The sequence below is a fragment of the Dreissena polymorpha genome, chromosome 3 (genome assembly GCF_020536995.1).
Source record: "Dreissena polymorpha isolate Duluth1 chromosome 3, UMN_Dpol_1.0, whole genome shotgun sequence".
Lineage (NCBI taxonomy): Eukaryota > Metazoa > Mollusca > Bivalvia > Myida > Dreissenidae > Dreissena > Dreissena polymorpha.
In genome coordinates this window covers 118,410,118-118,427,723 of record NC_068357.1, presented here as the reverse complement: position 1 = coordinate 118,427,723, position 17,606 = coordinate 118,410,118, and the positions used below count along the sequence as shown (strand labels likewise).

The 17,606-nt window shown below is 35.7% G+C and overlaps 1 protein-coding gene and 1 long non-coding RNA gene across 6 annotated transcripts in view; both read right to left on the bottom strand.

Annotated features, from left to right (window-relative positions):
* Positions 1-301: 301 nt before the first annotated feature.
* The window catches only part of LOC127871190 (paramyosin-like), an 88,718-nt gene continuing 71,413 nt past the window's right edge, over positions 302-17,606 (bottom strand). The window contains exons 22-24 of one of the 5 annotated variants that reach the window (XM_052413935.1): positions 14,680-14,715; positions 5,335-5,383; positions 302-777 (exon numbers count right to left, since the gene is read on the bottom strand). In XM_052413935.1, the coding sequence (XP_052269895.1) occupies positions 675-777; positions 5,335-5,383; positions 14,680-14,715 (188 nt within the window). In that variant the 3' untranslated portion in view covers positions 302-674. Of the gene's footprint in view, positions 778-5,334; positions 5,384-14,679; positions 14,716-15,562; positions 15,579-17,606 lie in introns of all 5 variants that reach the window. The other 4 variants (XM_052413932.1, XM_052413936.1, XM_052413937.1 and 1 more) reach the window with 4 other exon arrangements.
* On the bottom strand, positions 7,272-9,715 carry LOC127871192 (uncharacterized). The gene is made up of 3 exons (XR_008045200.1): positions 9,185-9,715; positions 8,517-8,627; positions 7,272-7,897 (listed from the first exon to the last, which is right to left on the bottom strand). It is a non-coding gene; the product is annotated as an uncharacterized LOC127871192 (long non-coding RNA).

The following is a 17,606-nucleotide window of genomic DNA, read 5'->3' as shown; positions in this document are numbered from 1 at the left end:
TCAAAGGACCATAACTTTGTTATGATGTTTTTAATTGGGATATTGCTGCTGTGTGGTTTTAAAGTGAAGTAGGGAGCATTGTGTTTCACAAACGCAGCTCTTGTTTAAAACAAATTGTTTTAATGAAACATACTCTAGATGTGAATATATATACAAATCAAATATAACAAGCAACGTTTAGAAAGACGAAACACAGGGACACATTCCTTAGACCTCCTAGTAGGTTCAAGTATCTATTATAGAACTTCTGAACGATTTGGACTGTATTAAAATACTTTCAAAATGGAAACAACACACCAAATAAAATAAATAATTTATTAAAAACCTAAAACAGTATAACTTTTGGCTGTCAAGGTATACAACGGTTGCCAGTACAACTTTCGGCTGTTTTTAGTCATTTTCAATCGGAATTCTGTACTCGAATCAGATTTCAGTATTATGCTATCACATGCGCTATAACATCAGATACGGATATTTTTATTATACAATCAAATGCACATTATATATCACTCTATGGAAAGGAATTCCTGTTAATTTTACTGGACGTCATTCAGACACGTTTAGTGGGTGACTTTGTTAGTGTCCTAGTCTCGTGATCTATCTCCGTGATCTCCTCAGCAATAACGACGCTGCGCCCACTGCGATTGCTCTTGGAGGTGGGGGGTCGGGACGGGCTATTGTCCCCCAGGTCCGCCAGGGCCTGGCTTCTTGAGCTTGCGCGACTCAGACCGCTCAGACGACTGTCCCGACTCCCAGGTCTTCTGCCGTCCCGGGAGTCTGAAACAACATTAACCCATTTATGCGGTGTAGACTCTCCCATCCTTTTAAATTTGATCAATTTATTTCCAAAATTAAGGATGTCTGGTATATTTATTTCTGTATTTAGAATATTTCTTACAGAAATTCCTTTAAGCAAACAGTGTTAAACCTGATGAGACGCCGCATCATGCGACATCTCATCTGGGTCTACGCTGTTTGCCAAGTCCTTTTTTCTGGACGCTAGGCATAAATGGGTTAAAATAATGCTGCACCGGCTGGCACGGGGCATAAACAGGAGGCTAGAGCCTCGGTAAATTCATGACCATAATACAGAATATCACATTGTTTAATACCAAATTGTTTTACGTGTTGCTGTAAGCTTAAATGAACAGGTTACCAGATTTTTGTAATTTTAAATAATGGCTTGAAATGAATTATTAAAAAAACTGTAATATTTGGAATTGTACTAAAATTACAAGGAAAATGATGAATTAAAAAAAGATAAAATCCAGGAACTCATGCAAGAGGCAAAAGCTAACACATTACCCGTACACCATGAGGGTTTTTGAATGTGCAAGGTAGTTGAAAACCTTTGTAAATAATTGCAAATTTATTGTTGAAGAGCGTTACAAACTCTATAGCATTTTTGTCCGATTTTGATTGATGGTTTACCAAAATAAAAGATTTTAAAACATTTTTTTTTAGTAAGGCATGCTATTTTTGCAGTTTCAATATAATGCTAACATTCTTTTTATCCCCGCCAAAATTTCGGAAGTTGATATAGTAATAGTCTCTGTCCGTCCGTCCTTCTGTCCGAACTTTGTCCAGAGCATAACTCCAAATCTATTCAATGGACTTACTTTAAACTTAGAATATAAACAGATGGCAACAAGGAGAAGTGCAGTGACCAATAACTCTATCTACCTTAGTTTTTTTAATTATCTCCCTTTATTTAATTTCAAAGTAAATTTTTGTATGGAGCATAACTCTAAATCTACTGAAGGGATTTACTTGAAACTAGAAATATAAACAGATGGCAACTAGGAGAAGTGCAGTGAACATGAACCATAACTCTATCGGCTGTAGTTTTTGAATGATCTCCCTTTATTAAGTTTCATAGTAAATTTGTATCCATTTTTTTCCAGAGCATAACTCTAGATCTACTGAAGGGATTTATTTGACACTTCAAATATAAACAGATGGCAACTAGGAAGAGTGCAGTGTCCAAATACCATAACTCTATCTACCTTAGTTTTTGAAATTATCTCCCTTCATCTAATTTTACAATAATATTTTAATTTGAACACTGAAGTATTAACTGTAAAATGTATAGATGAGTTAAAGGAAAAATACAGTGATCAAGAACAGTAACTGTTTATAGTCTTCTTTTTTTTAAATTACATCCCTTTCTTTCATTTCCATATATTTTATCTCTACAACATAACTCCAACATTATATAACTAATTGATCCTTGAAATATAAATAGATGACGCAGGTGCCATGTTTTACAAATATTTTTCTACTCTCTAAAACAAATGTTCTCATACAAGCAAACACATTTCGGTGGAGATGGTCATGTTAACATGGCTCTTGTTTAATAAGTACGATTTTGAATATTGGCATTCTGTGAACAAGACCATTAATACGCTTCAATACTATTCAATAATCAAAAATGCTTTCTATTACTGTATATCAAATTAATGGTAAAGTATTGTAGGCACAAGCACTATGTTAATGACATTCTGCCAAAATTTTAATATTTTGATTGCTATAACAGTTAAATAAAGATGTAATCTTCTATAAAAAATATGTAACACTGTTACTCAAATACAGTCCAAGAGTGGTATATATTATAAACTAAGTTTTGGCTTTAAAACAAGAAGTTTTACTTGTAGATCTAAAAACCAATACTGAAATTGAAACCAAGATCAGCTTGTGCGAACAAAAAGTATGCTAACAAATGGATAGAACATGGTTGCAGAACCTACAGGAAGTAACAATCCGTGGATTTATCTGCCAGCATAATTATTACTAGTGTCCTTAAAGTTGCAATGACAGTTTTAGTAATAAAATGATCTGAAAAAAACTTCAAAACAAGTTGTTTGTAAAACCACACTTAAAGTCGCTAACACCTGTACCATAGCCAAACTTAACTAAAAATGGTATCCACTCAAATGAAATATAGCAACAGTAAAGAGCTGGCCAAACACACTGAAATACCTTATGAATTCATCAATAAGGCCAAATCTGTGAACATGTATTTGATCACATGTAGAAATGGCTCAGCTGTCCTCTGAGACAATCCTTCACCTTTGTCTATGCATGTACAAACAGCTCACCTTCCACTTCATTTCTGTCTTGATCAGTTTATATAATTGTGGTTCTTTTATTCTTACAATTACAGCATGTGTATAAAGCATATATGAGCCATGATCTGTGAAAAAGGGGTTTAATGCATTGGCGTAAAGTGTCGTCCCAGATTAGCGTGTGCAGTTCGCACAGGCTTATCCGGGACGAAACTTTCCCTCTTAACTAGATTTTTGCTAAGAAGAGACTTTCTTTAAACAGAAAATATAAAAGTGGAAAGTGTCGTCCCAGATAAGCCTGTATGGACTTCACAGGCTAATCTGGCATGACACTTGACGCATGTGCATTAACCCTTTCAGCGCTGGAACCGAATTTTAAAGGCCTTTGCAAACAGTTTGGATCCAGATGAGAATGTGGCGTCTCATCAGGATCCAAACTGTTTGCTATTCTGATAGTATTCTTTGAAAAAAAATCTAAGAAAATGATAATTTTAGAAATTCAGCAGACGGCATTTTAGCAGATGACAAATTTCCCAGCATGCAAAGGGTTAAATCCTCTTTTTACAGAGCAAGGCCAATATGAAAAATTTAAGTTAATCATTACCCCTGGTACACAATTGAAATAAATTGCTTAATTAAAGCCCATGGTATGTATCTCGCACAACATAACTTACTGTGGGCAAAATGTTTGTAAAGTTAGTTGAGTTTAAACCTATTTATTTAAGCTCAATTGCATTGAAAGCCTAAGGCTTATTGAAACGCTCTTTAGTCCGTTACCTGGGTAGAACCATTACTTGGTGTCTATGTGTTTGATATAAGGTACGCTCCCAGTGGGGATGGAACATGTGACCTCCCGGTTGCTACTTTGATTCCCACTGTGGGAGCACTCCTGCTACTTTGATTCCCACTGTGGGAGCACTCTTTTGATCTACCCTATAGACATTTACCCATTTATGCCTAGTGGACTCTCCCATCCTTCTAAATTGGATCAATTTATTTCCAAAATTAGGGATGTCAAGTATATTTATTTCTATATTTAGAATATTTTATAAAGAAATTCCTTTAAGCAAACAGCGCAGACCCAGATGAGACGCCGCATCATGCGGCGTCTCATCTGGGTCTACGCTGTTTGAAATGTCCTTTTTTTCAGGACGCTGGGCATAAATGGGTTAAGAAATGGTTCTACTCAGGAAACGGGCTCATTATCTGAGTCGTGTTCTGAGAAAACGGAGCATAATGCATGTGCATAAAGTGTATTCCCAGATTAGCGCGTGCAGTCCACAGAGGCTAATCAGGGACGACACTTTTGGTTTTTTATGACATTTATTGTTAAAATGAAGTCTCTTCTTAGCAAAAATCCAATTAAGGCGGAAAGTGTCGTCCACTTACACACATACATTATACCCAGTTTTCTCAGAACGCGACTCATTTTATTTATATATTTTTTTTCATCAATATTGATAAGCCCTTTTGTAATCAATGAAAATAAAACTAATTAAACTTTATATTGAAACTTTGAACATTATAATAGTTGAAAATGTTCGTTTTTTTTTGCCACAGAACCACTGCCATGTCTGATTCATTATTTAGGAGTACAAGGGTTTGCAGGCCTAATCTCCCACAGTAGATCAAGAAAGTGTAGCGTTCTTGAACAAAAGGTACAACCAGTGATTTTAGCAATAACAAGAGCACCGCATAGCGGGTGCCAACGCTCGGCTGTCGGTGCAGTTTTGAATAAATGAAAGCTTGTCAGAAGTGATCTTTACCTTTGACCTAGTGACCCAAAAATGGGTGTGGCGTGTAGAACTCATCAAGGTGCATCTAGATATGAATTAAGTTTCAAAGATGTATGTGAAAGCACTTTGATTTTAGAGCCTATGTTAAGCTTTTAGCACGACGGCAGACGCCAGATGACAAGCTGGCTTTGACAATACCTCGGGTTTTCTCCGAAAACAGCCAAGATAAAAAACTAAATGAGGTACATGTATGCAACACCATGAATTAAGAACAGTCTTATTTTACATATTTAATTTATATTTCATGTTTTTCAAAATACTTAGAAATGGTATGTCTTAAGTTGATTCAATATATTTATATGGATAACACTTTTAAGGTGAACTTAAAAAATATTCTGAAAACCATTCTCAAACATGCACTTAAACATGTAATAAACTATCAAAACCATCACCCATCTGGCAAGTCAAACTTAAAAATAATAAAACCTCATGCTGTGTAACAAACAGGAATGCTACAATGGTGAACATGTTACCTGAAGACGAGGGGTTTGTGTGATTTACTGGGTTTTTTACTGATGCTTCCTGTTAGAATACAAATTGCAGCAGAGTGCAGACAGATATATATCAAAAGAACAGCAGAAGCAAGGACTAACATATCAATAGAGGCTATCAAACAAGTATATAAAATTAATATAACATTTAACAAATCAACATGATTAAACATGAAATAGACATTTAAGATTAAACAAGTAAGAAACAAATAAACATTGATAACTAATAAAAGTTAAGGTAGTTTTTATGAAGAAAATGTATAAACATATTTATTTTACAGACAGGAAAGAAAAACCTTAGCATGGAGGCTACATGTTGTACATAGATTGTCTTTATAAACCTCCAATTTAACCCTTTCAGTGCTGGAACCGAATTTTAAAGGCCTTTGCAAACAGTTTGGATCCAGATGAGACGCCACAGAACATGGCGTCTCACCAGGATCCAAACTGTTTGCTATTCTGATAGTATTCTTTGAAAAAAAATAGAAGAAAATGCTAATTTTAGAAATTCTGCAGACGACATTTTAGCAGACGACAAATTTCCCAGCATGCAAAGGGTTAAATATTGTAATTTGTTTTGTCAAACCAAATTAGTAACACTTATGTCTTAGCGGACAAGAGGAACTGTATCCATGTCATTATAACTTGAGGCCTCCAAATGAAGTTAAGATATAACAGTTGATAGAAAATATAAATGATAGAAAAGAGGGCCTGAAAGGCCCAAAGTCGCTCACCTGAGATAACAAGATATTATTGCGACAAATCTTCAGACCAAAGTTCATGAAGATCGGAAAATAAATGTGGCCTCTGCCCGGCTGTACTTTGTCCAGGGTTTTCCATGGAAATCCATGGAAAATATGAGGCTGGAGTATTCTGACTAAGTTTCCAGCCTTTTCCAGCGTCAATATTTAAAAAAAAAGGGTGGAAAATTGTCCATGGTATGTGGAAATAGCCTGGAATAGTTTCCATGGTTTTCCAGGCTCCCTGGAATAATTACCATGGAACAATTTCCAGGGTTTTCCAGCCAGCATGGAATAAATACCGTCCAAATACTCCATGTAATCTGGAAAACCATGGATTTTTTTCCAGGGTTTTCCAGATTACATGGAGTATTCGGACGGTATTTTTTCCATGCTGGCTGAAAAACCCTGGAAAATGTTCCAGGGTTTTTCTTTGTTTAATATTCCATGGATGCCTGGTATAACATGGAAAATTGTCCAGCGTTTACCATGGTCACTGAATAGAAAAAGAAATTTCTGGTCTAAAAACAATATTCATGTATTAAATGAATACAATACTCACAGCTTAAATAAATCATAATTTAAAGGGGCCTTTTCACAGATTTTGGCATTTTTTAACTTATTCATTAAATGCTTTATATCGATAAATGTAAACATTGGATCTTAAAAGCTTAAAATTAAAAAAAGGAAAAGAATATTGCCCGGACCAGGTTTCGAACCAGTGACCCCTGGAGTCCTGCCAGAGTCCTGAAGTAAAAACGCTTTAGCCTACTGAGCTATTCCGCCGAGTACACATAGATGACGTATTTTATACCTTATATAAGCAATCTTCGTAGTTTCACAAAATTTAACGACAAAAACAGAACTCTCCAAATTATTCAATCGTTTCGCGTTGCAACGCTTTATAATTTTTAGGTTTTAAAATCGTCAAAAGATGCATATAATGGCTATACTAGACCATTTACCATGTTCAGTATTACTGTTTCCTCACAAATATCATAACTAAAACGAAAATTTGCGAATCTGAAACAACTTTTTTCAATTTTGCCAATTTACCAAAGCGTGAAAAGATCCCTTTAAGGTTAGATTAAAACAAAACAAAAAATCAACATAATGCCTTAGTTTCTTCGATGTATTATTTTGTTCACAATTCATCAAAATATAACATCAGATTACAAATTGTGTTACATTTATTTAACAAATTATTCAGATCAAACAAGAGTTGTTTAATACATGCTTACAAAGCCTCTAGGTCCATTATCATAAATCAGGCCCTTACATAACAGAACAGGCGCTACTTTAAAAGTTAAAAAGTATAATGCAACCTTAACAACATGTATTCAAAGTAACAAAATACAAGCAAGTCAAGTAATATACAGTAACAATTCACGAACCCTGTACAAACGATATACAAGAAACAAAATGAAAAATTTAAGTTATTTTAGCTACTTCATGTTTGTCACAATATATGTAGCTGCCCATGAGCACAAGGATACTATTTTTCTCAGCTACTTTCACTTTAATGCAATTTAGGTGCTCAATTTCATTAAAATACTTTTATATAATTTTATTGTTCAAAGAAATTCAGAACATAATGCATGTACATGTATTACTTTCCAAGTGACAGTTTAAAATATAATTGCAAGTCTAAAACTTGTGAAGGCAGCTTAGTAAATTATAAGTACCCAGGTGGGATAAAATTACAGTTTTTAAAAACTTTTTTGTTAATTAGCTGGGCTTCAGTAGGTCGTGGATCTTTTATAGAACTTGTACTTCTGTTATACTGTACGGCTCCTGCATGATCTCTGAAAGAAAAACAAAGCAAACAATATTACAAGAAAGTCATAAGTTTTTTACATTCATCTGTAAAAGTAAATGTGCAGCAATCATATGATTGAATATCTATACTTCAATGCTCATTCATATTTTAATCTATTTTAGATATTTCATATCACTGCTCAATTCGGTACATCTGGCTTTTTTGTATTTGAGCGAACATTTACGATCCTAAGTAGTTAGCAATTATTTCTTTTCCATTTACTGAAATTTATTCTCTTAAAGTTTGCAAGCGGGCTTTAATCTACTTGCAAACAGGCAACCACACAGGAAAACTGAGACTTTCAAGTGAATAAATTGGTGATTTAACTTATATTTTTATATGACTCTCTTTTATTTTGAAATTTATATTGTTGTTTTCTTAAATGCCCCAAAACGGGGTACACTAGCATGTATCTGGAAACTCAAACATATATAGGAATTTTATATTCAGATATTGCTATATGAAAGATATGCTAATTTGCTAATTCATATAAAAATAACCTGTAATTGAAACTAGACCAAAATATTGGATACCAAAAAGACAAAATACTTTCAGGTGGTTAACACTTAATTACTTATATGAGCCCCGGGCATAACAATATTTACCATGAATTTGTGGCCATGTAAGTCCTCTTGGTAAATGCGCCAAAAGAGCCCCTTTGCTGTCTTGGGTTATTTCCCTGCCAAACTCTGCAGTATCTTCCATCAATTGGTCAGCTACAGTTAAAGCACATAATGAAAATGTATATAGAAAATAATTCAAGTATTGTTTTAAATATTTAGTAAAATTGTCTTTAAATAATAACTTACAATGAAGTTAATACATCACAAAGCATAGCATAACAAAATTTGTAGGTATGATTAGTACAAATTTATTATTGCTATAATAAGAATGATGTGTAATTCTATTGGTATGAAAATGCACAGTGAAACCTAAAAAACAATGCTATTGGTTTAATTAATTTATTTATAAACATTAACAGCATTAATGAGCATTGAGTTCTCATCATGCACAGCACATAACTCCCTTAGCCTCAGTTCCCTAGCCATGCATTATAAACTTTCGATACTACATTCAAGCTTATTAATATCTCCACATAGGACTTCCTTTATCAAGCTGCAAACTGCACTTAGTGAAAATGTGTGTGACAGCTGCTTTTAAACTTCTATATTTGCCATACTTTTACCTAAAATGTCACATAAAAAAGGTCTACAATGATGACATAAGAAGAATAAATTTAAAGGAATATTTAGAAATAATGAAAAGCACAAACCTTCAGTTGTTGTTCTATTCCTAGACAGACTTCTGAAACACTTGTATGCATCACTTTTTAACAACATTTCATGTCACTTTCCAAATGATATCCATACATTATTATTTTAAGAAATTCTTGTTAATGGAAAAACTCATTAACTCTACTGTTTGTGAACATTACATTAACTTCATTTTAACAACAAGATTAACCTGCAAATTTTCTACAATACGCCAGAATTTCAATCTAACAGGTAAACAGGTCAGCCAATCAGAAAAGGCTGTGATATTTTATAACCAATAGATTAGCAGCAGACATATCTGACTCACACACAGGTTTATCAGATAGTTTGTTAATTGCAAACATGGACTGTAGTTAAATATTGAGTGTGTATACACCTTGAACAGGGTTAAAGAATTTAAACTTGTAGACATTGCTTTGAAAGTTACTACTATTACTTCTACTACTAGTACTACTACTACTACTACTTCTGCAAAACTACTACTACTATTACAACAGCCACAACAACAACAACAACAACAACTACTACTACTACTACTACTACTACTACTACTACTACTACTACTACTACAACTACTACTACTACTTCTACTATTACTACTACTACTACTACTGCTACTTCTACTTATACTACTACTACTACTACTACTACTTCTACTACTATTACTAATACTACTACTGCTGCTACTACTGCTACTACTACTACTACTGCTTCAACTACTACTAGTGCTTCAACTACTACTACTACTACTACTGCTACTGCTGCTGCTACTGCTGCTACTACTCCTGCTGCTGCTGCTGCTACTACTACTGCTACTGCTGCTGCTACTACTACTACAACTCCTGCTGCAGCAACTACTTCTACTACTACTGCTGCTGCTGCTGCTGCTGCTGTTACTACTACTACTACTACTACTACCACTACCACTACTACTACTACTACTACTACTACTACTACTACTACTAGTACTTCAACTACTATTGCTACTACTACTGCTACTACTACTGCTACTGATGCTGCTGATGCTGCTACTGCTACTACTGCTGCTGCTGCTACTTCTACTACTACTACTTCTACTACTACTACTTCTACTACTACTGCTGCTGCTGCTGCTAATGCTACTTCCTTAACTACTACTACTACTGCTGCTACTAGTTATCCCCACGCTTTTTGAAAAAAAGGTGGGGATATTGTGGTGATCTCCGCCGTCCGTCTGTCCGTCCGTCCGTCTGTCCGTCCGTCTGTCCGTCCGTCCGTCCTGGCCACTATCTCCTCCTACACTAAAAGCACTAGAACCTTGAAATTTACACACATGGTAGCTATGAGCATATGTGCGACGGTGCACTATTTGGAATTTTGATCTGACCCCTGGGTCAAAAGTTATAGGGGTTGGGGTGGGGCCGCGTCAGAAATTATCACTCATTTTTTTAGGTTATTTTACATTTACTTCTTTATTTCTACACCGATTCACTTCAAATTGATACTGGACCTCACCTATGACAATACGGTCAATCTCAACCATGCATGGCCCCATTCCCAACCCTGGGGCGCCCCGCCCACATAGGCCACACCCACCAAAAATTTCCATTTACTATAATTTTTTCATTTCTACACGGATTCACTTCAAATTGATACTGAACTTTTGTTATGACATTAGGGTCAATCTCAACTATGCATGGCCCCAATCCCAACCCTGGGGCGCCCGCCCACATAGGCCACACCCACCAAAAAAATCCATTTACTATAAAAAAAATTTAGGTTATTTTACATTAACTTCTTCATTTCTACACTGATTCACTTCAAATTGATACTGAACCTCTCTTATGACAAAACGGTCAAACTCAACTATGCATGGCCCCGTTGCCAACCCTGGGGCGCCACGCCCACATAGACCACACCCGCCCAAAATTGCCTTTTACTATAATTTCTTCATTAATACACTGATTCACTTCAAATTGATACTGAACCTCTCTTATGACAATACGGTCAATCTCAACTATGCATGGCCCCATTACCAACCCTGGGGCACCCCGCCCACATAGGCCACACCCTCCCAAAATTGCCTTTTACTATAACTTCTTTATTTTTACACCCATTCACTTCTAATTGATACTGAACTTCTCTTATGACAATACAGTCAATCTCAACTATGCATGGCCCCATGATCAACCCTGGGGCGCCCTTGGGTCAAACATGCGGCGTGGGGATACGCGTCGGCCTCTGCCGCGCCATTTCTAGTATTGTTATTATTATTATCCCCACGCTTTTGAAAAAAAGGTGGGGATATTGTGGTGATCTCCGCCGTCCGTCCGTCCGTCTGTCCGTCCGTCCGTCTGTCCGTCCGTCCTGGCCACTATCTCCTCCTACACTAAAAGCACTAGAACCTTGAAATTTACACACATGGTAGCTATGAGCATATGTGCGACGGTGCACTATTTGGAATTTTGATCTGACCCCTGGGTCAAAAGTTATAGGGGTTGGGGTGGGGCCGCGTCAGAAATTATCACTCATTTTTTTAGGTTATTTTACATTTACTTCTTTATTTCTACACCGATTCACTTCAAATTGATACTGGACCTCACCTATGACAATACGGTCAATCTCAACCATGCATGGCCCCATTCCCAACCCTGGGGCGCCCCGCCCACATAGGTCACACCCACCAAAAATTTCCATTTACTATAATTTTTTCATTTCTACACGGATTCACTTCAAATTGATACTGAACTTTTGTTATGACATTAGGGTCAATCTCAACTATGCATGGCCCCAATCCCAACCCTGGGGCGCCCGCCCACATAGGCCACACCCACCAAAAAAATCCATTTACTATAAAAAAAATTTAGGTTATTTTACATTAACTTCTTCATTTCTACACTGATTCACTTCAAATTGATACTGAACCTCTCTTATGACAAAACGGTCAAACTCAACTATGCATGGCCCCGTTGCCAACCCTGGGGCGCCACGCCCACATAGACCACACCCGCCCCAAAATTGCCTTTTACTATAATTTCTTCATTAATACACTGATTCACTTCAAATTGATACTGAACCTCTCTTATGACAATACGGTCAATCTCAACTATGCATGGCCCCATTACCAACCCTGGGGCACCCCGCCCACATAGGCCACACCCTCCCAAAATTGCCTTTTACTATAACTTCTTTATTTTTACACCCATTCACTTCTAATTGATACTGAACTTCTCTTATGACAATACAGTCAATCTCAACTATGCATGGCCCCATGATCAACCCTGGGGCGCCCTTGGGTCAAACATGCGGCGTGGGGATACGCGTCGGCCTCTGCCGCGCCATTTCTAGTTAATACTACTATTGCTACCGTTACTGCTACTATTCCTGTAAATGCTAAAACAACACAATAATAACTGCTACTACTGCTACTGTCTCTTAAATTTGCACCAATAGTATAATTATCAGTAGTTTAACTGCTTATACAACTTATACAACAACCACTTTTACTTCTACTCCTACAACATATTCTACTGCCAGCCTCAGCATTACTACTTCTACCACTACTACTACTACTATAACTACTACTATTTCTGCCCAAACTATGCACATTGTTTTATGTTTTATTCATATGTTGTGTAAATTGTTGAACTCTGATTTACTTTGAATAAAATGTGTTGCATTTTTATAAGTTATTTTCTCCTCTTATAAAGTCTAAGTTTTTTCCAGGGTCAGCTGAAAATGTTAGAGTCTTTTCCATGCTTAAAAAATTCTATGTTCCGCTTTCCATGCTATCTGGAAATATTTTCCATGGTTATCCAGCCTAAATCCAGCGTTTTCCATTCCTTTTCCATGCTTTTCCATCCAAGGCTGGAAAATGCTTGGAAAAAAAGTCCACGTTTCATGGACATTTCTAGAACAAAACCCTGGAAAACCCTGGAAACTGTTTCAAATTCCAGGGATTTCCATGGAATTCCATGTTATACCATGGATTTCCAGCCTAAGTTCCATGATTACCCTGGACAATGTACACCCGGGTAGAGTGTAAACAAGGTTTTACTATAGCCATATAAGGAAAAATGCCCCGCCCCCTGGTAGCCATGTTTTTCAACCAACTGGCATCATTTTTTAACTCTTCAAAGATATTATTGGGATGAATCTTCTGACCAAGTTTCATGAAGATCAGACACCAAATGTGGCCTCTAGAGTGTTAACAAGGTTTTACTATAGCCATATAAGGAAAAATGCCCCGCCCCCTGGCGGCCATGTTTTTCAACCAACGGGCATCATTTTCGAAATCATCCAAGATATTATTGTGATTAATCTTCTGACCAAGTTTCATGAAGATCAGACAATAAATATGGCCTATAGAGTGTTAACAAGATTTTACTATAACCATATATAGCCATATAAGGAAATATGCCCCGCCCCTTGGCAGCCATGTTTTTTAAGCAAACGTAACCATTTTCGAACTCATCCAAGATATCATTGAGACCAATCTTCTGTCCAAATTTCATGAAGATTGGACAATAAATGTGGCCTCTAGACGGACAAAAGGCAATCACAGAAGCTCACCATGAGCACGTTGTGCTCAGGTGAGCTAAAAATGTAACAGATCTAATGTCTGAAGATGACACTGAAAAATAACCATACCAATATCTAGGACAACACGATAACCTTGAAACAACAAAATAATATGAGGATTGTAGTCCCTTGATTATGGCTGTGTCAGTGCCAAATGAAAGTCACAAATTGTAGTTGATCTAGTTGATTATAATACATGTAATTGAAGTTGATCTAGTTGATTATAACAAATGTTACTTTAAAGAAACAGTCATCTGAAACATTAAAATCAACACAAAGTTTGTACCAAGGCTTAATATAGTACAAGGTCAGCCTACCCTCATAGAAAAGTACACTGACTTCATGGGGCAATACGCTGACCACATATACAAATCTTCCCATAAGATACTTTTTACATGTTAAACAGAAGTTGACACTGGCAGTAAAAGAAATTAAGAGTTCAAGAATTACTGGAGCACAACTAAACACATATATTTACTTCAAATTAGTTCTATACTTTATTATATATAGTTTCCTTTACACTCTGATCTGTGCTGGAAAAAACTAGCAAACAACTGTTTGCGTAAATGTCTTATAATAGTATAGTACAATCTAAAAACTTCAATGTATAATAATAATGAAGTGCTAAAATTTGCTTGCTCATTGTACATGATATGGGTACATACTGATATAAGGATTTAGTGACAAACTAATCTACACCACACCTGTCAGTATAATTATACATAATATTGCTAATATTTAATAAATTCTAATTAAGTTAACATCATGTTTCCCAATAAGAATGTGACTTAGTCAACTACTTTTCTAGAAACCCAGGGTGGAACTGAAATAAGTATTTAAATTTTTTCAACATGATGTTATGTGTAACAAGGTGACGTGAACAACAACAACATCAGTGAGGGTACAGGAGAGAGGCTACATTAGGCTGTGTTACCTGGCGTCGGAGTGCGACAGTTACTCATGTAAGAGTCTTCAAAGAATAAATATACATATTATACAAATAAGCTATCATAGTGGAATGAACGAAATAAAGGCACTTTGTGAATTTGTAATTGATGCTTAATAACAGTTTTATATAACAAGAGGGCCATGATGGCACTAAAGTGTTCACCTGATTTCAATGACACCAATCGTTCAAGACTTGACCTTATAGAGCATAAAGATCAGTGAGAGAACAATAGCATCGACCTAAATGAAACAAGACTATTGCAAAGCAACATATGTCCCCTACCGGCTCCACCATTGTCAGATTTAAAAAAATATATAAATTTGATGCCATAGCAACCAGAATTTTTGACGTAGGAAGAAAATGAAATGACATGCATAATGTCCATATTGCCATCTGTCTATGTTTCAAGTTTCATGAAAAAATACAAAGAACTTTTAAAGTTATCGCAGGATCCAGAAAAGTGTGACTGACTGACTGACTGACTGACGGACACACAGAGCGCAAACCATAAGTCCCCCCCCCCCCCCCCCGGTGAAACCGGTACCGTAGGGGACAAAAAACATGTGTCCAAACAGCAGCGGTACATTCATCAAATGTGAACTCGAGAATATAAACCAGCTAAAACTTGACGACGCACAACGATAGATGCCTGATTAAAATAGCTCACCTTGCGCACTTTATGCTCAGGTGAGCTAAATTGGATAAAACAATACAAAAACATGCGAAATAACACTTACACATACCAACTCTTCACAGTATTGAACAATATAAACATGAAGGGATATCAATGCAGGAATGGTGGCCATGCAAATATATGTGTATACACATTACACTGAATATCTTACAGAACACAGCAAGGATTGCATACCCTGTATGTCAGAAACCTGTACAAACAATGCCCCATTCACAATAAAGACTGAATTGAAAAGTTGACATTTTCAACATAAAGAGTCATCATGCAGAAAATATTTGTTTTTATACACCACAATTTAGTTTAACGACTGAACATACACTTTTATGACAAAATACATTGAACCTATTATGAATTGAATAAATGGGACATATTCTCAGATTGGAAATGGATAACACTTGAATGAGAGTCACCGAATACAAATTACTGTATAGAAAACAAATACAATAGTTTTCAGTTAAGAAATTTTATTTTTATTTTTAAACGTCCAGTGTTAAAATGATGAGTCATTGGCCCCGTTTCATAAACGTTCGTACGCACGGTTTCTTACGTAAGTATACTTACGAAGTCCGTAAGAAAATTCAAGCGTTTCACAAAAAAATACTTACGCAACCACCTGCTACGAATTCGTAAGTTCCAACGTTAAAGTTACGCATGGTCTAGGCTGTCGTAGCGTTCGCAAATATGGCCGCCTTAGCTATTTCACGTCTTCACAAATTTTCCAAAATAATAAAAAAAAAAAACGATTTTAAGCGCATTTTCGACAAAAGAAGCGTGACTTTTCTCTTGAAACTGACAAAATCGGTAAATTGTAATTAATGTATCTTTCTGAAGTACATTATAGAGAGCACAGTTGTTTCCCTTGTTTGCCAAATCGCGACGAAAAAACAAGGTCAAATGTAGCTAAAGAAACTTCAGCGAACAGTTTATATAGTATTGACAGACCTGTATAAAGTCGCGCCAGTCAAAAATCATAAAAAGCGACATTTAAAGTTATGGAAGCCAGAACTAGGTCAAATGTAAATAAAGTTGAATGGATTTTTGTTTTAAATTACCTCTGGCCATGCTTTGTACTACGGGATAAGCATTGTGTAAATACAGAAGAGAGGATTGTTACAGAAGTAAATTGTATATGAAAGTTTAATTAGATCTATGTCAAACTGGAATGTATGAAGCAAACTGGAAATTGGAATACATGGTCATGGATGATACAAGACACTGGCATGTTTATTGGATCAACCACTTTTGGCACTAACGACTTAACAGAGTGTAACAAAATCAATGAGTTTCCTTCTAGGATTGAATTTACTGGAAGGTTATCTTTGATTCTGTTTGATGCGTCACTGAATTATTGTAAATGGAATGTCCAAAACAGGAGAAGCAGAACAAAGGTTTTCCCTTTGTAAATAAGGTAATTTTTTTATAATTTCATTTACAAAATTGTATTGTTTGGGAAGTATTAAATGTTTGGATCTGGATACATAGAAGATACCAAAACATTATCTGGCTTTTACTCAACTGTGGACATCTCTTGAGTCTGTTTCCTGGGTAGAACTAGTACATACATGCCAGACAGCTAATGATAATAATCCAAATTATGATATCACAACTAAACATCTTTTTACCATACTGTATTTATAAAGGCTTCAAAATCATGTTTCAAATGAACAACAATAATAGATTTTGGGTTATTAGTTGATATCCAATCGGAAACAAACTTTTTTGATTTTCGGTGATAATTTTCAATGTTCGATGAACGATGTGTTTGATTCAGATCAACTTTTTTTGCCAACTGGTCTGCAAGTATCTTAAAGAAGGTAAATATATGTTTTGTTCCCTATAAAAATAGACCTTTAGTTAACATGCATAGAATGCTTTACCAACATCCAACTGAAATATTTTTGGAAATGGTTATTATTTTCAGAAAAAAACCCTACTAAATTCAGTTTAAAAAACAACAATCTCTTTAATTATGACTAGTGTATTTATATTGTTTTATAATTTATGGCATAATTGAAAAGTAGATCCATGTGACTATTTTGAGTTAATTTGGTGTTCAAAATGTAGAAAAATAACAATGGTATCATTTAAATAAATTGGTTGCCATGGAAGCAAATGTACTACACAACACAAAATTGTATATTTTCATATGTATGGCACGCCTGAACCACAAAAATGAGAAAAACTAAGTATAAGTTTTTCTCTTTTTTGTGGTTCAGGC